This window comes from Alosa alosa, chromosome 9 (genome assembly GCF_017589495.1).
Source record: "Alosa alosa isolate M-15738 ecotype Scorff River chromosome 9, AALO_Geno_1.1, whole genome shotgun sequence".
NCBI classification, from domain to species: domain Eukaryota; kingdom Metazoa; phylum Chordata; class Actinopteri; order Clupeiformes; family Clupeidae; genus Alosa; species Alosa alosa.
The window spans coordinates 15,171,983-15,198,529 of record NC_063197.1 but is presented as its reverse complement, the minus strand read 5'-3'; the positions used below and the strand labels follow the sequence as shown (position 1 = coordinate 15,198,529).

General features: G+C 43.3%; 2 protein-coding genes across 3 annotated transcripts; one reads left to right on the top strand and one right to left on the bottom strand.

Annotated features, from left to right (window-relative positions):
• Positions 1-1,084: 1,084 nt before the first annotated feature.
• Positions 1,085-5,780, bottom strand: gpx7 (glutathione peroxidase 7). 2 transcript variants are annotated; one of them, XM_048252305.1, is made up of 3 exons: positions 5,151-5,780; positions 2,653-2,914; positions 1,085-1,644 (listed from the first exon to the last, which is right to left on the bottom strand). In XM_048252305.1, the coding sequence occupies exons 1-3, from the start codon at positions 5,280-5,282 to the stop codon at positions 1,481-1,483; spliced, it is 558 nt and encodes a 185-aa protein (XP_048108262.1). In that variant the 5' UTR covers positions 5,283-5,780; the 3' UTR covers positions 1,085-1,480. The 2 variants fall into 2 exon arrangements, with proteins under 2 accessions (XP_048108262.1, XP_048108263.1); XM_048252306.1 differs by lacking the exon at positions 5,151-5,780 and adding an exon at positions 3,861-4,102.
• Positions 5,781-5,849: 69 nt separating this feature from the next.
• On the top strand, positions 5,850-26,283 carry tut4 (terminal uridylyl transferase 4). Its single transcript, XM_048252066.1, is given in 31 exon segments — positions 5,850-5,989; positions 7,197-7,761; positions 8,396-8,532; positions 8,880-8,996; positions 9,234-9,411; positions 9,752-9,840; positions 10,115-10,166; positions 10,457-10,526; positions 10,856-10,982; positions 11,358-11,477; positions 12,215-12,391; positions 13,282-13,456; positions 13,941-14,009; positions 14,012-14,541; positions 15,353-15,503; positions 15,783-15,869; positions 16,016-16,119; positions 16,371-16,428; positions 16,546-16,649; positions 16,873-16,962; positions 17,343-17,456; positions 18,165-18,242; positions 19,650-19,827; positions 20,104-20,151; positions 20,504-20,586; positions 20,819-20,934; positions 21,154-21,302; positions 21,947-22,050; positions 23,535-24,192; positions 24,842-25,012; positions 25,713-26,283. Coding segments are annotated over 30 exon segments (4,701 nt in total). The 5' UTR covers positions 5,850-5,989; positions 7,197-7,277; the 3' UTR covers positions 25,796-26,283.
• Positions 26,284-26,547: the final 264 nt, after the last annotated feature.

Below are 26,547 nucleotides of genomic sequence, written 5' to 3'. Positions count from 1 at the left end.
TTGTTGTGTATATGTCACATCACAGAACAATTATAAATACCCCGTTCAATCATTCTATGTCACCTTTAAAGCCATGCCTACATGCATTACTATGTCCATCAGACTGTCATCATGTTTGTCTGTTTGCTTGCATCTTCCATAGATTTTCAATACACTTTATGTCATTTGCAATTGCTCTGTCTTTTGCATCATTTTGACTGACATATTCTCATTCCCTTGTGACAGATGGTTCAGACCAGTGGATTAATTAGAACCTTTACTCATTATGGGAAAGGCCTAGAGGTGGGCAAACGGCACGAGTGGGGATAATTAGAAAACTCATTTTGCACTTGGTAATTGCTGAAATGTGTAAATTTGAAACATGGATGTGAGCGAACACTGTGAGTGCACACTATAATGATCATGAGTGATTAACCTTTCACACCTGTCTTGTGGTTCTGCAGTGAGGGATATAACAATGAAGAAATAAAATTACACAATGAATGAAGATTACTTATAAAATGTGCTATTTTCTTCTTCTGCTACAGACATTAGAGAATGGTCCTCTAAGCTTCTAACATTATTTTTGTAAAGACAATTAAATCTTAGGGTTGAACTTGGCACTCATCATGTCAGACAGAACCTCTCCATTGAATAGGCTTGCACAACCTATTCTCAACCATGAGATAGCCTAAAGCTGGCTATTTGTAATCAAAACAATAAGGCTGCAAGGCTCATGTTTAACATGCAAGAGAGAGATCATGGAACTGGTTAAGAGTGGTCCACTGGAATATTAATGTGATTTCATGTGACCATGAAGAGGGATAGAAAGCTTTAGTTCCCACCCAATTCCGCTGCTGCTAACGGCGTGTATGCAAGGTATGCATGATTAACACACCTAGACTGGAATAAATTGCCCGTCTCTAGAGGAATGTCTGTGGAGATGCAGAGACTGGGCTTTTTTAAGCGCTGTGTGGTGAATATACTGCTGCTGCTTCTGCTTCAAACAGCTTTGAAGTCAAGACAAGTCAGTCCACATTCAGCTAACCCCCTTCTCCAATGAAAGGCAAATATGATAAACAAACCCCACTCTCTGACGTCTGCAGTATATCAGGGTTTTTTTTTATTATTAGTCCACGCACTTGTGTCATCATATTTTATAACTTCAGTAGCTGCATGTTACTGACAAGGAAACAAAGCGAGATGTTTGACTAGTTTATCTCTGTCTGGACAAATCAGTACACTTGAACAAAAACTTTAAAAATTACACTTTTCCTGCAGAGAATAATATACTTTAAAAAAAAAATAATCAATGGTCTGATGGGCAAGAGGAATGGTTTAAAAGGCACATTTTCAAAATATCAAAAATGTTCTGGCCTCAGGGTCTAATGATGAAAGATTGTCATGTCAAAAAAGCATGGCTCCTCTTTCTGTTCAGTGCTTGATGTCTTGGCATTTGTAACAGTGGCTCATTGAAAAAAGACTACAGTGGACACGCTCACTAAAGTTCAGTTTTCTTCTTTAGGATAAGTTTACGGACCATCTCGGCTACTTTTGGTCGGATTTCTTGAACAGGCGTCTTGGGACCCCAACCATCAACAACTTTTCCATCAACATCAATGAGATACTTCCAGAAGTTCCAGTTAGGTTCCTTCCCAGACACTTCTACAAAAGGAGAAAAAGAAAACAAATCAACTGCCTTCTTTTTTTAGTCTAGATATCTAACTAATTCATTTAATTTATTTACTATTCATTTATGGTTATTGTTTTGACTGTGTTACATTTTATTTACTAATTCTATTACTAATATTGGTATCTATTATTACTATTATTATAATTACAAACTACGAGTTATTCCTATCCCATCCAACATCAAAATGGACTCCTTATCTCTTGCTCCAAATGCTGTGAGAAATGTACATGTCATGACTGATGCCCAGAAGACCTTCTCTTACCACGTTGCCCAGTCTTGCCGCTTTGCACTTTTCAATATAAGAAAAATCAGACAGCTCTTAACTAAATATGCAACCCATCTCCTTACAGGCCATGGCTTTCTCATGCCTTGACTACAGTAACCCCCTTCTAACTGGCCACCCGGCCTGTACAGTGCAACCTTTACAGATGATCCAGAACGCGGCCATGTGTCTGGTCTTCAATCAACTCAAAAGGGCACATATTACCCCGCTGCTCATCAAGCTCCATTGGCTACCTATAGTCGCCCACATCAAATTCAAATCACCAATGCTGACCTACAAAGTGATCTCCGGTTCCCACCTACTTACTTGAATGCTCTCATAAAGACATAAAGATAACTGACCGCCACACTCCTCCAAAGAATGCTGCCACGGACTGCCATGCGCACCTTATTGCAATCCAAACTATTCTCATTTGTGATGCCCCAATGATAGAATGTGCTACCAGGGGCATTCCTCTATCATCAAAAATCTCTTGAAGACACAGCCCTTCTAAGATTACCTTCTCTCCTAACACCACTAACAACCCAACATGCTTACCTTGCACTTACCATGTAGTTCTTCTCTATCCTGTCTATCGCTACACACACACACACACACACACACACACACACACACACACAGACACATACACATATGCGCACATGCACACACACACACCATATAATCAAAACATGATTCATTCAGCATTCCAGCTCACCAGCGAGGTACTTGAAGGCGTTGTTGGCCCCTGCCCCCACCACACCAATCTTGCTGAAGAGTGGAAAAGACACACCGTAGACCCGCCTCACAAAGCTGTCAATCTCCTTGTCGCTGCCCGGTTCCTGCTGTCCAAACTGATTGCAGGGGAATGCAAGCACATTGAAGTGGTACGGCCCGAAGTCACGCTGCAGCTGCTGCAGGTCTGTGTAGTGCGCCTCAGTGAAGCCACAGTCACTGGCCACATTCACCACCAGAGACACCTGCAGGGGATGAGGGAAGCTCAGGCATCATACACACACACAAAGGTGACTAGAAGGTTATCATGGACAAATGTGAGTGAAAACTGGTCAGCATATACAAGAAGATCAAACAGCTTAACAACAGGCAAACAAAGCATTCTGAAAAAACAGACTGTTCACATCAAAGCTTTCACACAAGTGGCTGAACACTCTCAGTTTAACCAGTTTAACCTCCTCCTTCAGTTAGAGCGGTATGAAACATTTTATTTAATGACATTTTACTTAACCCTGGAATTTTATCTAATGTCATTTCAATTCATTCTGAACATATTTAGTTCGGTGACCCTTTAATTTTTAAGTATTTATTTACATGACAACAAAGCAGCCACAACATAACCCCCAGTTGTTCTAATTTAAACGTTTAAACACCAGGGATGTGGTCACAGGGCACCTACAAGTATTAGAACCTATTGTTTTGTATCAATTGTCATTTCAAAAAGACATAGACGTCAGTTTAAGAGTTCAGATACAGAAAAACAATGTTCACATGGTTTTCTAAATGTTAGTCTAACATAATTCCAATGTTTATGGGAAGAATGAGCAAATGCCATTGTTTATAAGAATGAGCAAAATCTTACGATGCAATATTACATTTGTCCTGAAGATTATGTTCTGACTAGATAATAAAAAAGTGTTGTCATGTTTAAGTCAGAGACATGAATCTACAGTATTTTTCCAGGTTTCCTGATTTGGCTGTTAGCTCAGTGTCAACCTTTTTGCTGTTGCTTTTATGAAAATCAGCAGTCTGTAGACTATAGACTAATAGGGCATACATGGTGTGCTTTTAAAGGTCATTATACTCTAGTATGGGGCTACAAGTCATGATATCCAGCGATTTACACATGAATATGATTTTTTATAACCTTGTATAATGTAGCCATAATGTAGTAGACATTATTACCCATACCATAATGTTGTTTACTTCCATTCCATCAGAGGACAACATCACTCTTCATTTTATGTCCTTCAGGTAAGTGATTCAGTCATGAGTGATTGTAGTGAACAATGTAGGCCTATACTTCAGAGAATGATTATAGAGGTGCTTTCTTATCTACTATCTCTCTCTCACTCTAGGCTACTTTAGAAAAAAATGCCAGCGTATTTATTTACTTACCTTTTCCTCAATAATTTTTTCCTACATCACTTACTTTAAGTGGTGCAAGCAAGGTTAGACAAATGAAATAAATGTAGTAGCATAGACTATAGGGTTATTGTAGGCCAGTGGGTAGTCAGGATGTGGACAGGGTATGGGTGAAGACTTTACCAGTCAAGGTTTTTTAGGTATATAACATTTCTGAAGTTATAAAAACTAAAAAAAATTACTGACAGGCCGTTTTGTGTTATTTATTCTATACAGCAGCCTACTATCGCCACCGCCTTTTTTATATTTAAATAGTCTTAAAGTCACAAAGAGTAGATCCCAACTGCAGCACTGCTGTCTAAGAAAGTCTAAAAAAAAAATGGTAGGCTATATATTATTGTAGGGCCAATATTAGTGGATCGTGCACGATTTTGTATCTGAAACATGCAACAAAGCCTACATTGAAAATGTTTCAGACAATCAGAAACACCAATCTGTCAATTGGCTATTTATAAGAGTCTCGTGAGGACCTCTAGTGTTATTTGGATGAACTTCTGGCTACATTACAGATGGGCTGATTAGAAAAATCTAGCCTTCATTCTAGAACAAATGCAGACGGAAGACGTTGGCTCTTGAATTAATTCTTAATTAACCATCAGACATTTATGAATAATACTAGCTTGCAGTTATTTCCTATGCATAGTTTTTGCAAAGAGACAGATGGTGGCCTATAACGACTCATAGAAATAGCTTAAGAGACTCAAGTTAGTGATGGCAAAGCGATGGTCTATTTACTTTTGTTATCAAACTAAAGAGACAGTTTAAGCTATATCCCCCATAGAGCTAGTATCCCTCATAGAGCTAGCATGCCGTTTATTGCTGTATGTCATGCTAAGCTAGTTAAATGTGGTGCCACGTAGACACTAAGTGGAAGGAAAGAATGCAAAACTCCGCGGAATTTTGTATTGTGTTAGTGCTTTATTCAAACATAGAAAGAGAAGTGTAGCAGAAGCACACAACGTCAGACATGCTCAATGGAAATAAGGATGCAATCATGCAAAACACGTCCTCAACAATCTCACTCACTGACAGCCGCTCCAAAGTTTGAAAACTTACCGAACCTCTGTACTTTTCCAAAGACACTAATCGTCCTCTAATATTAACGACTTTGAATGTGTAAAAATCTTTCTGCTTGGCATCGATAAGTTGAGACAATATAGGTAAAAATACAAGGGCCGCTAGAAACATTTTGGAATGCTAGGCAGGCAAGTCAAAAACGACTATTTCTCGTTTTTGAGCACAGCAGTACGACGTTGTGGGAGTCGGACGTGGGACTTCATTACGTTCGAACGGGACGTTCAAAGAACCAATGAAATGCGTTGCAGTGAGCAGAAGAAAAAAAATAGCAGGCCTCTGGCCAGGAGGAGACCTACTATTTGTCTTTCTTGTCTAAACTTTACTGAGCAGCCAGCCACCACCAAGACAGTTGTGTTCCATAGTGTTCTAAGACGCCAATGTTAACTTCGTATCACTAGGGAAGACTATGCTGTGTTTTGCTTTCAGTGACCTGCCACGGAAAAAACAGTAGATATCACAGATTGCTCAGAATGAAGAGCTCAAGCCAATCTGTAACTAACTTCTGAAACACGGGGTCATTGAAAAAAGACAAACGGGACACGTGCAATTGTTAGCCTACACAACACATGAGTAAATTGTCTCATTTTAATATACTCCATTATTGGCCCACATTCTAAAACTGGAGTTATAACTCAATACAGACAAGACTTGCTATAAACAAGCAGTAGTCTATACCCACAATGCCTTTCGTCGAGAATTAACATGGCGGCTATAGTTGCTGTTTTGATCTGGGCCGTGGACATGAAAAACAAAAAAACATTCTGGGAAGATGGACAGCATGTAGCTGTTGTTTGAACAGAAATACAGCTTACATGAACGTAAGACATAATCTATATTAACTTCCCGTATAACTAACTAGAATTTGCTTTACGTTTAGTTTGGTAATAAGGAAATGAACAAGTTGGGTGCCTAGCCATCTTAGGCTAAGCAGATAGCAGGCTATTGAGGCTAACTAACAAACAAGACAGGCTAAGCTAAGTGCTACGTCCACTAACTGTAAGCAAACCCGTGAAGCAATGGAGCAATTGGTTATGCAAGCTTGTGTCAGGCTGTGTGCGGGTTGAAAAATCCTCGAAAATTACACCACATGATAGGGAACATAGACCATGCATATAATTTGATGAGTCGCATCATACATTTTCTTTGCAGCATTAAATGATCTCTCTGGATATTAACGTTAGCAAAATTAGCACGATATTCTGCCACCATAGCTTGAACTAAAATAGTAAGAACGATTTTTAATTTGCTGAAGATATTGTTTCGTGTTACCAACCATCTCAACAAGTTATGATAATATTTGCGTACAATATTTGCATCTTTTGTTTGTGTGCTTTATACGTGACTGAGGTCATGCCTGGCAGCTAAAGCTTCGTAAACAGCTAACTAGCTAACGTTAGCGTTATGGCTAACGTTACATGTCCAATGATAAATCCGTTCCTAAGTTATGAGCTAGCCATAACAGCATTTCTCTGCAAAACAATCACATTAACTTGGGACCTGTACATAACTGCTATTTGTTTAAGATGATGAGATCACATTGTGTTTTGCCTCTCACAGATGGTATAAGCTAATACGAATAACTATAGGGCGATTCCTGAATGGCCTACCTTGCATGGAGTTACATCAACATAACTGATGGCATTCGATATTAGGCGGTGTTGCGGGCACGTGTGCTGTTACTTTACAGATAACACATGGATTAGGGTGTACAGATGCTACAGTTTCCATTGACATATTTTGTTCCATATGCAAAGCACTTGTGTATTGCATAGTATATTGATCAACAACCCATACTGTACAATAATGCATTGCAAGTCACGTTGACGCGTTTCGATAGCATTAGCAAAGCAGCTATTCCAAGTATAATATAAAATGTACACGTGTTTCTGCATCTAGTTATTGAGCTCCCTCAATATAATGAAATATTCACCCCACTAAAGACAAAGTTAAGCCATAAATATTGCTACCTTGTTCCTTGTCGAAGGTGAGAAAGAAATTGTATGCTCCAAGTCTCTCTCTTTCCAGGTTCAATCTCTCCTGTCCTCAGCCTGCTGGCGTTCCACAATACAGAACAGTTAATTTCTTCAGACACAGACAGATACTTGCATGATGGAGGAATCCAAAAGCCCATTAAAGTCTGTCAAGCCTTCACGTGGGGAGGCCAGAGGGGCGAAAGCTCCAGCATCCAAGACTCTTAAAGACACACAGTTGCTGAGGGATCCCACCAAAGGCCCCGGCCGCACTAAGGACAGTATCTCCAGGGCACGAGATGATCACAGAGACAGCCAGGGCACTCACAGCACTGGCAGGATGGCAGCTGGTAGTCCACAGGACCAGGGGAGAGGCAAGCCTCGCAGGCTGACCGGTAGGACCAGCTCAGGGGAGAGGGGGAAAGGGAAGGGAGGGTGTCAGCAGCAGCAGCAGCAGCAGCAGCAGCAGCAGACAGATGCGAGGCAGCCTGCCCATGACCGCAGGGCCCCGGGCTGGAACCGAAATCTCAAAGGTGCTGAGGGACCTGGAGCAGCCAATCCTGCCCCACACGAGGAAAAGGCACTGCAGGCCAAACATTCTATAATATTAGATCTGCCAGGTATGTATGGAACTGGTTGGTTGTTTGTTTCTGTTGTCCAATACTTGCTTATTTTGTTTTTTTCTGTTAGCCATCACTTAAAGTAAGTTTTGCAGTCTGCATCGTTTCATGCAGCTTTTGCACACTCAAATTGTATTGCATTGCTGTATTTGCCAAATAAGAATGTGTAAATTGATTTATTTGCATGTATTGTGGTAGACAACAGAGGCTGATTAACTTAAATTTGCCACAGCTTGCCACTGAGTAAATGGTTAAAACTCTGTAGTAGCATGATTTTTCTACATCTGGTACATTTGCTACATTCTTTTCTCTCATGGACATTATTGCAAGAGTAAACCTGCGGCTGTATCAGATCTCGCTTTGTTTACTGTGTTCTGGTTCATGTTTACTTCTTTTATGGCACGTAACGCCACATTGTGAACTAGAAAGGCATTGGCATAACATGCTCACAATATATGGATCTGTGATGTAGTTTTTAAAAATATGAACTCTGCATTAATGACCCTGTACCCTTTTCCATTGTTGAAAGTTATGCTAAACCTTTAATCAGCCTTCGTATGTTCTGATTAATGGAGCCATTAGTGTCTGTCTGATGATGTGCGTCTAAGCAGCTCTGCTGTTTTGTGACCTGCAGATGATCGTATCTTGGCTCTGTGTGCACTGGGAAGCCGGGCTGAGGTGGGCGAGGGCAGCCTGACCTCTGAGCAGCAACTGGGGCTGAAGCAGGCAGAGGAGAGGCTGCGCCGAGACTACATCCATCGCCTGGTCAAGGTTAGGCATGGACACGCCACCAAGATGGAGCCTAGACGTTCTTCAAATATGGCATGACTACTATCAATGTTTTATTTTCTAAGTATAACATCTCTGATCACTAGTCATGTTTGCTCACTGTCTCTCATTGATATTCTAAGGGGGGATGGGGGCATTATGTAATTCTCAGTAGTGTAATGTGAGTGACCCAAGTTTCTGGCTAATTCAACAAGTCACTTGTTTGTAGGTGCCACTGCAGGTTTCTGCTTGGGTGGAGCTGTGAACGATCGCCGTTTGCATGTTAGTGGGTGTGTGCTCGGTTCCTCACGTCCCATTGGTTTCTCTGATGTTCCTGTGTTCTTCTGCAGCAGTCCCCGGAGTACCCCAACTTCCAGTACCTATGCAAGCTCTGCTCAGTTCATGTGGAGAACATCCAGGGCGCCCACAAACACATCAAAGAGAAGCGCCACAAGAAAAACATCATGGTGAGTCCAATTGTAGCTATAGCCATATTTACATTCAAGGGTTTGAGTCCCTTTGTTCTACACAGATGTCCTGCACATTGTTACAGAAGTTATGGTAGCCTGCTGTTTTGAAAATATTTAATTGTTTGTTTTTTGCCTATTGGATTCCATTGTTAATTAAATTCTCTGATTTGACTTCAGTGTGAGCTCTAACTTTGGGCCTGACATCCTGTGTGTGTGTGTGTGTGTGTTGTGCAGGAGAAACAGGAGGAGAATGAGCTGCGGGCTTTGCCGCCCCCCTCCCCCGCCCAGCTTAAGGCTGTGGACACGGCTGTGCAGGAGGCCGCCCGGCTGTATGGCATCTCCGAGGAGGACCTTCAGGAACGACAGACCATGGTCACCAGGATGGAGGCGGTCATCAAGGAGCACCTCCCAGGTTAAATAATAGTTTGGGTCTCCAACTAACAACCAGTCATTTATTGGTTGCCCTGAAAAGGAAGGGCTCAGAATACAACCTGCATCTGCATTATATTACATTATCATTTAGAGGAATATTTGATGGTGTGTAGATTTTATTTATTGTATTTATTCACTACCTTATGTATGTTTCATTAATCATAAATGGATCATAAAAGGCTAACACTAAGTCATTTAGTAATTGTGATATGGCAGTTTTTAAGTCTTAAAAGTATGGAAAGATAAATGTTTCAGATACATTTTTGCTGCTGGCTGAAGTGAGATTTATTTATTTATTTCCCCCTTTCCCCCTCCTGTAGAATGCAATCTCCGCCTGTATGGTTCATGTCTGACACGTTTCGCCTTTAAAACCAGTGATGTCAACATTGATGTCACCTATCCATCCAGTGTAAGTCATTAACCCCCACACCCCACTCCCACCCCCCCACACACACACACACACACACACACACACACACACACACACACACACACACACACACACACACACACAGATTTTCAGCTTTCATTCAGCAAGCCACTTGCGTTGTCATATCCAGGTTTCCACAAGCCTGTCTACTTCTCAGAATTATACATCAGTGACATCAGTGTAATAATCGGCTGATGGCAGCCCGCTCTATCCTGTTGAATAAGTGCTCACTAATGTCCTCTATGGTCCACAGATGACTCAACCAGAAGTGCTCATAAAAGTGCTGGAGATCCTTAAGAACAGCTGTAAGTAAAGCTCCATGTTACTTTGTCCTGTCTTGTTGTATAGTAAACGAGGGTATGTCAGGACATGCCTTTTTGTTGCAATAGAATAGATATTATGTAGCATTATTCCTTTGCTGACGAGACACTAATGAACGAGCTTTCTTTGGAAATTTCATTAGTTTCTTGTATCACTGAGGTTAGGACTGCTTATGAGAGAGGGGTTTTGTGGGGTTTTCGTTTAATTTTTTTAATTAACCTTTGTTTCACTTGGCTGGCTTAAGCCACTTTAAACTCCCTGTGTTTGCTTGCAGCCCAGTATGTTGAAGTGGAGTCTGACTTTCACGCCAAAGTTCCCGTGGTGTACTGCAAGGACGCCAGCAGGTTAGTGGAACTTCCTTGCTTGCTGTCTCATGACGAGCGCCTGACCCGTTGCCAAAGCACAGCATAATTTCCTGTGTGTAGTGATTCCAGGAAAGTCTTGCATGATTTAACGTGAAAGTGTTGCCATATCCCTCATTATTCCTCAGTGACGTTCTTGCCGTGTTTGTGTTCCTCACTGCAAACTACTCTGTGAAAGCCTCTTTAGAATGCTTTTTAGAACTGAACGCTGGCACAGTTGTATCTAATTCTCTCTAATTCTCCCTCATTTTCTTTCTTTCTTTCTCTCTCTTTCTTTCTTTCTTTTTTGCTTTCTTTCTTTCTCTGTGCAGTGGGCTTATGTGTAAAGTCAGTGCAGGTAATGATGTTGCGTGCCTCACCACCAACCACCTGGCGGCGTTGGCGAGACTGGAGCCCAGGCTGGTGCCCCTGGTCCTGGCATTCCGCTACTGGGCCAAAGTAAGCACCTCCCCTCAGCCGTCCAGGCAGCGTTGGCTGTTTATTCTGATCCTCAGTTGTACCTCAGCAGTGCACCAGAACAGAGAGTTCTCCACAACTCTGAGTCTGTGTGGGCCCTCATGTCTTTTACACCCACCCTGTCAGAGCCAGTGAAACACAAGCTGTGTGTTTGGTTTTGTCTGTTTACCTCATTCTTTTCCTTCCCAGCTGGCCTCAAGTAGTGAAGTAATCTACAAGGCACATTGTTGTTTTCGGTTCCTGACATTTGGTGTGTGTGTGTGCGCGTGTGTGCGTGCGTGCGTGCGTGCGTGCGTGCGTGCGTGTGTGTTTGTGTGTGTGTGTGCGCGTGTGTGCATGTGTGTGTTTTGTCTCCAGCTGTGCCACATTGACTGCCAGGCGGAGGGTGGCATCCCGTCCTACTCTCTCTCCCTCATGGTCATCTTCTTCCTGCAGCAGCGCAAGGAGCCCATCCTGCCTGTCTATCTTGGCAACTGGGTGGGTACATATGCTGGTGACACATGACGCTCTTTCATATTAAAGTGTGCCTCAGAAAGAGCTTTAGAGAGGCTTCTGCTGAAAAGCAATTAAAAACGATGAAAATGAAATTATGTTGAATGGTTGAGAAAAGTGTGATTGGAATGTGATAATTAAAAACACTATGTAAGAAAAATTAATCAAAGCAATTCAGAGCAGTCTAATTGAAATAAATATTGAAGTGTACAACTCTAATTAAAAGTTCTATTAAATAATAAAAACAAACTTGAAATTACAGTGTGTCTTTTGAGGATGAATTATTATTAGAAGTCAAATCTCTTCTAGATGTAGAAAGACACAGATTAAACATTTTTTTTAAACCACATAATCCTCTACAAAATCCTTGTCTCTCAGAATGTATGTATAGCCTCACTGATTGTTGCCATGGCTTTATACTTCTGCTTTTTGATAAAATTAGCCTATCTCATTATCTAATTTCTTTAGTCAGCCAACAAGTTTCTTGTTGTTATACCTTTTGTTGCAGTTTTGACTCCAAGTAAACCTTTTAGTAGCTTGTTTTCTCATGTTCTTTCTGAACAAGACTCACTGCAAGATGAATTCACATTGGGCTGGTAAAGCACAGTCAATGCATGTTTTCTTGCATGTGTTTATAGAGCCTTCAGTTTCTTTTCTCTGTGGACGTGTGTTCTTAGTGACACTGATGTCTTCTCTTGTGTCTACTGTTGCCTTGTGTTCAGATCGAGGGCTTTGATGTGAAGCGCGTGGATGAGTACCACCTGACCGGGGTGAAGCTGGACATCTTTGTGGGCTGGGAGCTCCGGCCCCCCAGCAGTGGGGAGGGCCGCGGCGAGAACAAGGGCAAACCCGAGCCGAAGGCCCCGCCGCGCAGGAAGAGTGACGCCACAGAAGGCCTGGTGAGTTGGCGTCACACACATGTTAAGAGTCTAGAGCAGGGGTGGGCAAACTGCGGCCCGCGGGCCGGATCCGGCCCGCTGAGCATTTCATTTGGTTATCAGACTGCTCGCTATTTTTTTCCTGCGATAGAGACGACGTTGGTTAGCTTTACTGCAAACTGCTTTTCACTCTCCTTAGAGAACGTTTACAATATCAATGTCAAAACATCATGTTAAATAGAGATAACATTATGTTAAACTAAGTTAACTCTTAGTTATCTCCTTTGCAGCAGATCTAACGTGAGCATTATGCGATCCATTTAATTGGGAACGCTTCTGCACTCACGAGAGGGAGAGAGCCGCAGGTTCCAGCTGGCTTGTCATTGTTGATAATTGAAATCTCCTTATAAGAAACTTTTAAAAGGAAATCATGAAGGCAACAGTAGTTCCCACTACTGACCATTTAAAACTGTGAGAGGGCCCAGCCGTGGGGTACAGCACTAGCCATAGCGGAGCAGGCAGAAGATCATTGAGAAATAAACGTGAATTAAAGCGACTGTCTTAAAGCGACAGTGCACAATTTATACATTTGTTAAACAGCATAAAATTAGCAGTATTTTTAAGCAATTAATATTTTAAAAGAATACTAGTACTTTTCATACTAAATTATAGGGTATAAATAATGTATTTTTTTATGTGTGTGTCGTTGGGGTGTTGTGCGGCCCGCCGACCAATTTTCAAAACCCAATGTGGCCCTTGAGCCAAAAAGTTTGCCCACCCCTGGTCTAGAGTCTAGAGAGAGCCTACAGTTAGACATTTCATGTCGGCTACATGTCAGCTACACAAATAAATGTGAATGTGTGTATGTGTACGTACAGTGTTTGACTGTGTGCTGCTGTCTCTCCTCATAGACACGTCTGACCCTTGACCTTGGGAAGGGCGTGTCCTTGGGTCAGCTGTGGCTGGAGCTGCTGCGCTTCTACACGCTGGAGTTCGCCCTGGAGGAACACATCATCAGCATACGCCTGCGCGAGCTGCTGCCCCGCGATGTCAAGAACTGGCCCCGCCGACGCCTCGCCATTGAGGGTGAGAGCCCTCACCATGTGCCCACACACACACACTGTCCATTGAATACTCCATTTGTCCATTTTCGACTGTTCAATGGTGTAAAAGTCAAATAATGATAGTTTCATAGACGAGATGGTAAATGGACTGCATTTATAGCACTTTTCCACCCCTCCGAGCGCTCAGAGCGCTTTACAGTGTAATGCTTCACATTCACCCAGTCACACACACACTCACACACTGATAGTGGAGGTTGCCATGCAAGGGAGCAGTTTTGAGGAGCAGTAGGGAGCAGTTTTGAGGTGAAGTGTCTTGATCAAGGACACTTTGACAGGTTCAGGAGGATTTGGGCTTTCCGGTTGCTGGTCGACTCCTCTCCATTGCCACATACATACTTATTCATAATCAAAAAGATCATTCAGAATTTTTGCAGAGATACCTTTTGTAAATTTTTCACTCTTGATTCATATGGATGTTTAATGTTTAACCCTATCCTCTCCCCCAGACCCTTTTGCCCTGAAGAGGAATGTGGCACGCAGCCTCAACAGCCAGATGGTGTTTGAGTACATCCAGGAGCTTCTGCCCCTACCTTCTTCGCCTGCCCCAGAGTCGCAACCATGAAGGGGCCAGAGGCGACCCATAAGAGAGCCAGGCGCCGCCCCGACCCCGAGAGGGAGGCCTCCGAGGAGAGCGAGAGGGAGGGCAAGCGGGGAAAGAGCGCCGAAGCCAGGCGCCATCGGACCACTGGTCAGGAGGGTCACAAGGTTGGAGGCGAAGAGGAGGAGCATGACAGCACAGAGAGAAAGTGCAGAAGGGATGAAGATGACGACGATGTTGATGAGGAGGATGAGGATGAGGAAGGCCTGAGTGCCGGACTTGCGGACTTGCTTTTGCACAAGAGGGAGAAAAAGGCGGCGAACAGGAGGCGGGAGGGCCGGGAGCCCCCCTCGGACCACGGCTCTCCCTCCCCTCTAAACGGCCTGCTGGACAGCGACGAGGAGGAGGAGGAGGACGTGGAGGAGGAAGAGGAGGAGGAAGAGCAGGAGGAAATTGCCCCAGAGGACCTGCAGTATGTGTTCGACAAGATGATTTTCACTGGAGGAAAGGTAATGTTGTTTTAATGTTCTGTTTTCATCAGAAAAGTGCTCCTTCTAAGAAAGCATGGGGTGGTAGCATGATGTGGTAGCAAGGCATTGAATCATGTCCAAATCACATATTTGTATACATTTCTGCCTTCTAAGATGCCTTCATTTTGCAGAATTTTGAAGGCATTAAACTATATCCTTCATGCTGCCTTCAACGGCCAACATTCTATGGAATTATGATGTCAGTTTACAACAGAAGTCAGCAATAAATAAAAGGAAGTCTGCTTTCAGTGTTGCTATCTCGGTAGACCATCCGAAAAAGGTTGGATGGTACCTTGATGCCTGCTACAGCAAGTGACTCATTAGACAGTTGAAAACAGCAAGATGGGCAGCATTCGGTCAGAACCAATGTGGCTTGGCCGTCCCAGAACCCTAGAGAGAGATCTATCTTTAAGGCTCTGGGCCGTCCACTTATGATCAGATTGCACAAGACACATTTTCAAACCAAATGTAAACTTGCCCATTGTGTCAAATAATAGTGAGCATTCTATAGAATCGCACTCCCATAGAATTTCAAGTGTAGTGTCATTGGCAACGGGCATTACAAAATCAGTCTCTCTTCAGTTGGCAACAAAACCTCTTTGTAGTTAAGATACAGAGCTGGATTAATCACTATCCCTCTCTTCATTGTCAACATGGCACATTCACGACGTTACCGCAATCGACCCTCCAAGGTGAATTCAGGCTAGGGAAACTTGTAAATGTAGTTTGTATGTGTTTGATCATTCATAAAGATGGGTCTTCTCCTATCCCTTTCCTCTCCTCTGTACAGCCCCCCACCGTGGTCTGCAGCATCTGCAAGAGGGACGGCCATCTGAAGGATGAGTGTCCTGAGGACTTTAAGAAAATCGAGCTGATGCCACTGCCCCCCATGAGCGAGCGCTTCCGCGAGATCCTTGATGGCCTCTGCAGGCTCTGCTACCGTAAGAGACAACACACACACACACACACACACACACACACACACTATGCACCATATCCTAGATACATTAATCTTATAACTGGACTTATATCCCTTAATAGAATGTTTTTTTCTCCTGAAAATACTTTTGTTATTCATCAAATTGTGGCTTAGTTGTCTGTGTAATACTGAGTTAATCAGCATAGTGTGTGTGTGTGTGTGTGTGTGTGTGTGTGTGTGTGTGTGTGTGTGTGTGTGTGTGTGTGTGTGTGTGTGTGTGTGTGTGTGTGTGCACGCACAGATGAATTATCCCCTACTCCACTGGAACAGCAGAAGAGAGAGCAGATTTTGGGTAGTCTGGAGAGGTTCATACGAAAGGAGTATAACGGTAGGCGCTAAGGAAACTCTTTATCACTGCACTGACCTGAAGTGTTAGAGTAACTGTGCTGTTAACCTGCCTTGCCACCCTGTTGTTTTAACGTGCATAAAGCACTGTCCTAGATCAGTATAACAAGCAGGTGTGTCCATTTCCAGATAAGGCCCAGCTCTGCCTTTTTGGCTCTTCCAAGAATGGCTTTGGCTTCCGTGACAGTGACCTGGACATCTGCATGACACTGGAAGGTCATGACACAGCAGAGGTATGTGGCTGCCATCTGTCTTCATGCCTATTGCTTCTTATCTTACACTCTCTTTCACACTCACTCTCTCTCACACACACACACACACACACTCTCACACTCACACTCACAACACACTATGTCTAATTTAGTTTGTACAAAAAACGTTTTACATTGATTCCTATACTACAGTGTTTTGTTCTGTATGCATGTACATGTATGCCTGATCGGTGCATCTAACTATGAGATTTATATATCTGCTCACTGTCCAGAAACTGAACTGTAAGGAGATCATTGAGGGGCTTGCAAAGGTACTCAAAAAACACACAGGTAAGTATCTTGACGCCCCTCTGTCTTTCCTCAGCGATACATAATTTACTCCTGTACAATCTGGAAGTGAGCTGTTTTTACAAGAGCCCCCTCCCCCTCTGAATGTGCCCTTTTTAGGTCTGAGGAACATCCTGCCTATAACGACCGCTAAAGTGCCTATTGTGAAATTTGAACATCGTCAGAGTCTCCTGGAAGGAGACATCAGCCTTTATAATACCCTGGTAAGATATAATACCGTTGTGGGTGTGTTATGATATTCTTTCTTTCTGTTGTATGGGTTTCAGATATAAACAATGTTAAAAATATACACACCTCGTTATATACACTTCTAAAAAAGTAAATAGTCATTTATACATTTTTAGGAAAACGTGAACTGATAAAAAGTTTCATGTACAGTGAAATCTATAAAGAATTTGGTTACATTCTTTGCCATCTGTTCCACAGGCCCAGCATAACACCAGAATGTTGGCCACTTATGCTGCCATTGACCCTCGTGTGCAATATCTGGGATACACAATGAAAGTGTTTGCCAAGGTTTGCATCTCTATTAATTCTCAGAATACTACTCCTGGACTGGCCTAGCCTTGTTTGTTCTTAGCTTGTGTAGTTCCAGCAAATATGAATGGGCGGTGGTAGCGTAGTTGTTAAGGAGCTGGGCTAGCATGCAGTAGCTAGAAAAGTTGTGGGTTCAATTCCTGGCATCCACCGTTGTGCCCTTGAGCAAGCCACTTACAAGGACAATGGCCCTTGTAATATAATTGACATATGTAAGTTGCCTTGGTTAAAAAGCATCTGCTACATTAATAAATGTAAATCTAATGAATGTGTAGAATACCCTGTATTTGAGTTATTTGAGTTTTCTTGACGTCCTGGATGACCCTAATAATGACAAGTCCGTCTTGTGTGTTCTTCAGCGTTGTGACATTGGTGACGCGTCACGCGGCAGTCTCTCGTCCTACGCGTACATCCTGATGGTGCTGTACTTCCTGCAGCAGAGGCAGCCACCCGTCATCCCCGTCCTCCAGGAGGTAAGATCCTAAACCCCGCCCAGCCCAGCCCAGCACACCTCTGTAATAACACAGCACAGCCCAGCTCAGCACACTTCTGTAATAACACAGCCCAGCAGCACACTTCTGTAATAACACAGCCCAGCACACCTCTGTAATAACACAGCACAGCCCAGCCCAGCACACCTCTGTAATAACACAGCACAGCCCAGCTCAGCACACCTCTGTAATAACACAGCACAGCCCAGCCCAGCACACCTCTGTAATAACACAGCACAGCCCAGCTCAGCACACCTCTGTAATAACACAGCACAGCCCAGCCCAGCACACTTCTGTAATAACACAGCCCAGCCCAGCACACCTCTGTAATAACACAGCACAGTACAGCCCAACCCAGCACACCCCTGTTATAACCCAGCCCAGCCCAACCCAGCACACCTCTGTAATAACACAGCACAGCCCAACCCAGCACACCCCTGTTATAACCCAGCCCAGCCCAACCCAACACACCGCACCTCTGTAATAACACAGCACAGCCCAACACAGCACACCTCTGTAATAACACAGCACAGCCCATAACCCAGCCCAGCCCAACCCAACCCAGCACACCTCTGTTATAACCCAGCAGAACCCAACCCAGCACACCTCTGTTATAACACAGCACACTTCTGTTGTCCCCTCATTCATAAGAAAGAGCTTAAACCCTCATGTCTCTCAACTCCTTTTCAGATATATGACGGGAGAGAGATTCCTCAGAGGATGGTCGATGGTTGGAATGCATACTTCTTTGATGACCTTGATGAATTGGTATGATCTATTTCCTGCCCACACATTTTTTTTTATTTAGACCTTTCATACAGTACAGGCTTATTACTCATACAAAGCTCCTGTACGATGTAGTGTTGCACGGTGCACCGATACTACAAAAGTATCGCAATTCCCTGAAATTAAAAATGTCACGATGCCTAATTTTATTTGTATCGATACTTTTGAGAATGACCGTGTTCTTTTGAAGTAACATGCGTGTGCACAAGGCATGCTTCTAGCGCCTCCTCCCCTAACCTGTGGCTGTGCGTCTTTTCTCCTCACACACACTTAAGCGCAGCTGTCGTGCTATAAACAGCGAGAGATGGCTGCTAGTTCAAGTGATGCTATGGTAACACATAATAATAGGCTAATATCAAGTTGATTTGCTCACTTCCATCTCTCAAGTTTGTGTTGCTAACCTACCTAAGCTGTGGGATTTTGGTCATTTAGGTCTACTATTTGGGTTCAATGTAATTTAGAAATAGGCTAAGCAACCATGGCAAACTTTTACATCTGAAGAGAGATCCTTGCTAACTATCCCGCTCAGATAACGTTTGACAATAGTGCTCGCTTAAAATCATTAATGAACATTGCAAGACACTTATCTCTTCTATGATCCCAGAAATCTAATTTTATCTAATGACATACAAAACATAATTAATTACATCCACATATCCTTATGCGCTATGTGCAACTTTTATTCACTAGACTAAAACCGTGAGACAAGGTCAATTACTCTCACGTATCTCTTAAAGTGACAGGCACTCAATTACACCTACACATCACCAATGTGCACTCAATTAGACTTACACACCATATTAAAGATATGCCTAAGTGTAATAGTTTAAAAATAGTTATATTTTTAGAATAGTTTTCAAATTGCTAAATATATTTACTAGTAATACAGAATATATGAATTCTATATACAGAATATATGAAATATGACATAAGCCATCATTTTCCATGTGTGTTTGTGTGGAGAGAGTCAAGCAGAATCTGGGATGGCCACTGGTGTGAATGATCACACTGCAGTATATTCAATATTACTGATGATGATGTCAAGGTGGTGGGGCCCCCAAATCAAATACATTTTTTGATAAGTATCGAAGAAGATCGCAATTCTTGACTTGGTATCGGTATCGAAACATTAATTTTGGTATCGTGACTACACTAGTACGATGATGTGAAAAATCCCTCCCCCACCCCCACATACCCACTCTTCCACATGCTATCCCGCTGAACACCTCTGAAAATTATTATATTTGAGAGATTTGAATGTTATGAATGGCACCAAGAAATAAAATCAACCGAAGATCTTGAGTTGTGATAGAAGTAATGGTAACTATCGGGCATTCTCATTGCGTCGTTAATTGATGTTGTTGTTTACTTTCCTGCGGCCCCGTGCAGCGGCGGCGCATGCCAGAGCTGCAGCAGAACCGTGAGTCGGTGGGTGAGCTGTGGCTCGGCCTGCTGCGCTTCTACACCGAGGAGTTTGACTTCAAGGAGCACGTCATTAGCATCCGCCAGCACAGCCGCCTCACCACCTTCGAGAAGCAGTGGACCTCCAAATGCATCGCCATCGAAGGTGGGTGACCTAACCCGAGATTTCACACTTTCACTAGTGTTTGCATCATAGACAGATAAGAAATTAAAGGGGAAGGAGAGGATGGATGTGGTTTTTGTTTTGCACATTCAGCCAGCAGTAATTATCAGTAGGAGATGCGTAAGTAAACTAAGCACAGTAAAAGTGATTGCCTTTAACTGACCCCTATGTTGCTTAGTATTTTAGACTGAGTATGAGAGAGACCTACCTTTTGGAAATGGTCAAGTAGTGACAATGTGAAATCTCTAATCCCCACAGATCCCTTTGACTTGAATCATAACCTTGGTGCAGGGGTCTCTCGCAAAAGTAAGTATCAAATGGAAAACACTGGCATCTAATACTACATTTTGTCTGAAATGTGATAGATAGATATCTTAATTGACACACAACAATGTTGGTGGTATTGTTGTTACAGGATTTAGCTCAATCCAGTGAAGAAATAATAAAACAAAAATTATAAATAAATAATTAAATAAATAAATAATGATGTTTAAAAAAAATCTTTTCAGTTTAGTTGTGTTCAATAGTCTTATTGCTGAAGGGTAGAAGCTGTTTTTGAAACGTGTGGTGTCAGTCCTTATGGATCTGTAACGTGATCCATCCATTTGTGGCTTGCCTAATTTTTAATTGCTTTTTCCGTCACCATCTTCTTCCTCAGTGACCAACTTCATCATGAAGGCCTTCATAAATGGCAGAAAGCTTTTTGGCACCCCCTTCTACCCCCAGCCTGGCCTTGAACCGGTAGGCACTTGTCACACACACACACGCACGCAAACTCTCAATCAGATATACTCACAGACATTGTTTTATGCATGTTTACACAAAATCCCAACTTTCAAAAGAGTTTGTGTTCCCTCGTATGCTTGAAGTTGTATTTCATCCATTGACTGTCTGAGCTGTATGCATGAACCAGACCATAATAAGTCATGAACATGTGAGGCTAGAATCTAACCATCCCTCCCTCTCTCCTCAGGATTACTTCTTTGACTCTAAGGTGCTAACGGATGGAGAGCTGGCTCCCAATGACCGCTGCTGCCGCATCTGTGGCAAGATTGGACACTACATGAAGGACTGTCCGAAAAGACGCAGGTCAGTCATCGCTGCCGACTGTAACCTGTCTTAACCCAGCATCGAAACATTTGGGTTTCAGTTACCCTTGTTCCGTTGAGTGTTTTGAGTTTTGTTTTTAATTGCTGATTTAGCTAGTTTGCAGATGAGGATCCCTTAATTAATTCTATTAATGTTTTTGTGTGTGTGTGTGTGTATGTGTGTGTGTGCCTGTGTGCTTGTTCCTCTTCCTCTCGTCAGAATGAAGAAGAAGGAGAACGAGAAGGACGAGGATGTGAAGGAGGAAGAGCCTCGTGAGCGGCGCTGCTTCCTGTGCGGCGACATGGGCCACGTGCGGCGCGACTGCCCCGAGAACCGACACCTCCGCCAAAGGGCCTCGGCTGGACCAGGTGACCGCTCGACCAATCACACGGCTCTCTCAGACATACTGTGAACCCACCAATCACGCTCACCAATCATGGTGTTAACTTTGCTAACCTACTTAACACTGCTGGAAATGATAACCTTGAATTGACCCCTAAAGTTACTTACTAGTTAGGTTCCTGGTTGAAGTGTGTTTTACAAGCTTCAGAAAATAGAGGTGGCAGGTTAAGCTCTAAAATGTGGAAGTCAACAAATGTTAGTCCCTCAGAAGAAAACAAATCTCCATTGTGTTAAGCATAGAGGACTATTCAAGTGAATGGGGAGACATACATAAGGCAGGTCATAGGACATAAAAAGTACATCAGGCAAATCTGTGTTTGAATCTGAATTGAACGATATAAATAACCCCCAATCGCTAAAATAAGGCTAAAGAGGATAAATATGCGGTTAATTACTTACAGTACAGGAAGGGGCGGGATATTGCAGACAACTGCAATGTTGATGTTACAAACTAACCCCATACATTTCTATGGAGGATTCTTTGAGTGCTCATTAGAAAGTGTCTGGTAATGCCTTTTCATTGTTGTTGTAGAGCCATGAAACCAGCAGAGGGCAGTGTAATCTTATTGTTTATTTTTGTCATGTTGACGCTTGTCTCTTCTTTCCCTAGTCCCTCATATGGTTCGCTCTATGGTGAGCTCCCAGTCTATCCCCATCCCTCAGAGTGGCATGGCCCAGGAGAGAGTGGGCCGTACAAGGCAGCCTTCAGAATGTGTAAGCTTTTATTTCTCACTTGCCATGTCTGTTATCAGGGACTCAACAGGGCTTAATACTGATTTGGTGACATGTAGCTATAACCACAAGGCACACCGAGAACAGCAGTTGTTACCTTATGTTGTTTATATAATAGATTCCTTGCTAGAATTCTCTAGGTATGTAGAGAAGCTGTTCTTTTAAGTACTGCAGTTGTTTAGTTGATACTGTAGATCTAGATATAGAAACATCTTCTGACATGTAAAACCTAGCCCCTTTTAAGATTAGTTCTCTTTCAGTCGACCTTAACCAATGGGAAGTCATCCTTGTATGACGTCATCTATCTGAACCAATCTCCAATCACTTGTTTTAGGTATTTTTTCTCTAACCTTACACAATATAATGGCGCACTTTGATAAGCTAGTCCTCTTTTCATTCTTTATCGACCTTGAGCATCTAACCATCTCTCTCCCGTGTGTACTGCTGCTCGAGGCAGGGCATCCTCTCCCTCTTCACCCGTGTGCTCGTCTGGTCTCGGGAGAGGAGCTACCAGAGAATCTGTTCAACCTTTGCGACGAAGTGATGTCACACTTCGTCCTCAGATAACGAACAGGAAGGGGACAGGGGGAGGAAGCCGCTCCCTCACAGGACAGCTCCAGGGCTTGCACTACCTCCGGGAGTTTCATGGCATGCTGCACCGTGCCACTGCAATGCTATGCCAAAGATCCTTTAGAACACAAGATAAAGCAGATCAGACTTCTACAAGGGGATGGAATTGTACACAGTTCCTGTCTCCTAAAAAGGTGTGGTGCTGGCAAACCCTACGTCAAAAGGGAACAGTAAGAACCCATCTGTGAATCCTCTCGCTTTATCAACCGCCTCTGGCTATGCGTTCTGTGGCCTACTCCACAGTGCACAGTGCAGGGTTACTCAGAATTCCCGTCGCTCTGCGATGCTGCTGCGTTTATTCCTCCCTGCCCTGTGTTGAGAAGGACGTAGCTGCCTACCTCACCCCACAGGGCCCATGAACCACTGGAAGGACCAGACTACCAAAGAAACCAAACCATGTCAGGGCTCTCCTGGCAGAGAAGTCATACATTTGGGGCAATCTTGCCAGGCCACGCACACTGTGGTGGTGAGATCCTCCACTTCCAGGATGTCTCTTTGGCCCAGGGATCTCAGGGCTCTTGGAGAGATACAAGGCTACACAGAAGGGCACTGCGGCTCCACAGTCACTGCTCCCCTGCAGAGCTTTCCTGCCTTGCAGACGCCAGCGACTGTGTCTGTCATGACCACAGCTCAGACCATAGCTCAGAGATCGATGATGTCATGCAGGGATGACTTCCTATTGGTTAACGCCTCGTGCTCTTCAGTCAACCATTATATTCATAGGTTATATTCATAACAATGTTTTTATACCTGCTTATGTACCTGCTCACTCTCCACTCTCTAACCCTGTCACTGTCTCTCTCTCTCTCCTCCCCTCCCTTCTCCTCCCCGCCTAGTCTGACCCACGCCAGACACCTCCATACTCCCCCCAGCCCACCCCCCAGTTCAGCCAGGCCTCCTCGCAGGCTGCCGGCTCCCCGCAGTCCGCACAGAGCAAAGGCCCTTTGGGCCCCACCGCAGCTAAACAGTCCCCCCACGGCCCCCAGGTGCAGCTCCCCCTCTTCCCCCCCGGCTTCCCTCATTCCCACCCAGGGTCCTATCACGTGGGCCTGCAGGCCCTGGGGCTCCTGCAGCAGCAGCACTCTCAGCAGGTGCAGCAGGCCCAGGCGGCCCAGGCCCAGGCGGGCCACCACCCAGCTGTGTCCATGACCTCCACCTCCTGGCCCATCCACGGGCCTGTGATCCAGGGCTCCTCCAGCGGGTCCAGCCCCTCCCCGCCGGGTCTCAAGTTCCCCCTGCGGCCCGGCAACCCTGGTGCTGCTAGTGGGGTAGCTGGAGGAGGAGGTTGTGTTGGTGTTGGTGTTATTGGTGGTGGTGGTAGTGGCGGCTCCTCGGGCAATCCCTCCCCGATGAACCTGAATGACCCTAGCATCATCTTCGCTCAACCGGCTGGCAGGCCGCTGGGCATGAGCGGCTCGGGCCGGGACGGGCTTCCCTGGCACAACCATCTCAACCCGGGGGCACTGGTGGGAAACGGCACATTGGGAAAGTCAGGTACACACTGGGGGTGCACGTGTGTTTGTGTGTGTATATGTGTAGTTGGATTTAGTTTTAATGATTTATTTGTTTATTTTTTAATTTATTTTTTATCAGTTTTAAAATAAGTGGGCTAACACATTTTGTGCTAATACATGTTCTTCTCTATTCAGCATCTTTGAGTATCCTGCTACTTATGTTAGGCTCTGCATCATAAGGAGTGTGTGTGTGTGTGTGTGTGTGTGTGTGTGTGTGTGTGTGTGTTTGTGTTCAGGTAAGTGTCACATGGGATATGGTGACACTTTGAACTTGGTGCTAGTACATCTAGGGTGCGATTAGAGGGTTTTTTCAAATTGGGACATTGTGTGTGCAAGGCGCAGCAGGCGAAACAAAAAGTGAGGCGCCAAGTGCGCGTAAGCAGTGTTCAAAATGTTTCCTGCCAATACAAAACATTAGGAAAAGATACCTCTCACTGCAACAACAGCGTCCTGTCTGATCACGCCCTAACTCATTTTAAAAAAGTATTTCACCTTGAGCAATAAGACAATACAACACTTCTGCATGAGTTTTATTATATATTGTTTGTTTGTTTGTTTGTTTTTTGGTTTGGTTGTTTTAGTCGTCTTTGAGTTGTAGTAACCCACGTGCTGTCTCTCCACCTCTGCAGATGCAGGCTATCCGGGTCAGTTTGGTAACGTGAGCCAAGGCTCGCGCACGTGGGAGCATGGCAATGTGCCTCACTACACACACTCGCCCTCCTGGCCATACCGCATGCCCCAGAACTTCCTGTCGCAGGGCAATGGGGGCTTTCCACCCGGCAAGGCCTTCCTCTCCCAGGGTGAGTCCCATCCTATTTTTATTCACACAGTCACATTGTCAATGTCAGTTTATTTATAGAGCACATTTGCAACAGCAGTTGACCAAAGTGCTATACATTTGTATACAAAGTGCTAGAGAGTAACAAGTTATACTTACATTTATTAATTTAGGAGAACATTTTATTTAATGTGACTATTAGTAAAGATTGTTTACATATTTTGTCCGTATATACGTCCTAGTGATCTAAATCCACAATCTTGGCATAGTAAGTTTAGCACCATGCTCTTCTAGTTGAAACTAGAGGTATAGAGTTGAGAGTTGTTAAGCACACAAATTGTCACATTTTCAAGCAGATGTTCGGTATTTACAGTTATTCCTTGTTGTGCGGTACTTGAGTAGACTTGGGGCCTAATTTAAATAGTGTGCAAAATGCTAAGTCAGGTATGGAGTCAAGGGTCTTGTGTATGTACTAAAGCTATAGTGTGGTGTATGTGTGGGAGAGCCTTTAGTTTGCTCACTGATTGCTCACAAAATATTTTTGCCAGTTGTTTAAATAAGGCCCCTTTACATTGATGGAAACCATTACATTTTTGCCTCTGATCCAATCAGAAATGAATAAATAGTTTGACCGGACCTAACTGTTGTATACTGTAATAGCTTGTTTGCATTGTCTTGCCATTAGAATGTTAAAGCTGATGTTCTGTTCTGTTTGTTTCCAGGTCCTGTTGTGGCCAATCAACATGTTCACCTGCTTCAACATGGGAGGCATCACAATCTCAATTTCATCCAGCAGAAGAAATGAAGCTGACTGAATTTTGATTTATTTTTTAATTAGAGAAGTACTGCCCCAAGAAAGAGAGAGAGAAAAAAAAAAAAAAAAAAAAAATCAAGTATGAATTTGCATTATTTGGTCACAGGACTTTTTAAATAACGGATTTTATCATTTTTTGTACAGTTTTTACATTTTATTTCTTTCTCTGTCTCATCACATTGATTTGTGATACAAATGTCAAATATTTTAACACCCTCGTTTTTGCAGGGGGTCTAAAAGTGTTTTTATTTTATGTGTAAAGTAAGGACTACAAATGTATTCTCTTTATTTTTGGTAGCTGTATTCATATTTTGCTTGCATATGGACAAAATGGCTTTGAATAGAAATTTGTTTTAAAAACAAGCATACCACCTGATGAGAATTATGTAGTGCCATAAAACCCTAATAGTAAAGAAAAAGAAGGAAAAAAAGGATAAACTGAGAAAACACCCCAAAAAAATTAAAGAAAAAGCAAACCATGTTGTTGTGTTTCGTATTCAGTACCAGTCAGATATTAGGCATTTTATAGCCTCAAGGTTTGTTTGTATAAGAACATGCAGAAAAACCAAACTATGTATTTTAGACTTGTTGAGCAAGTACAGAGGTCCTTTAATAATGATTGTGAAAACGTACTGCACCAAGCAAACCATCTTGTTTGTATTCAGTACCAATCAGATATTAGGCATTTTAAAGCCTCAGGTTTGTTTATATAAAAACATGCATAAAAGCCAAACTATGTAGTT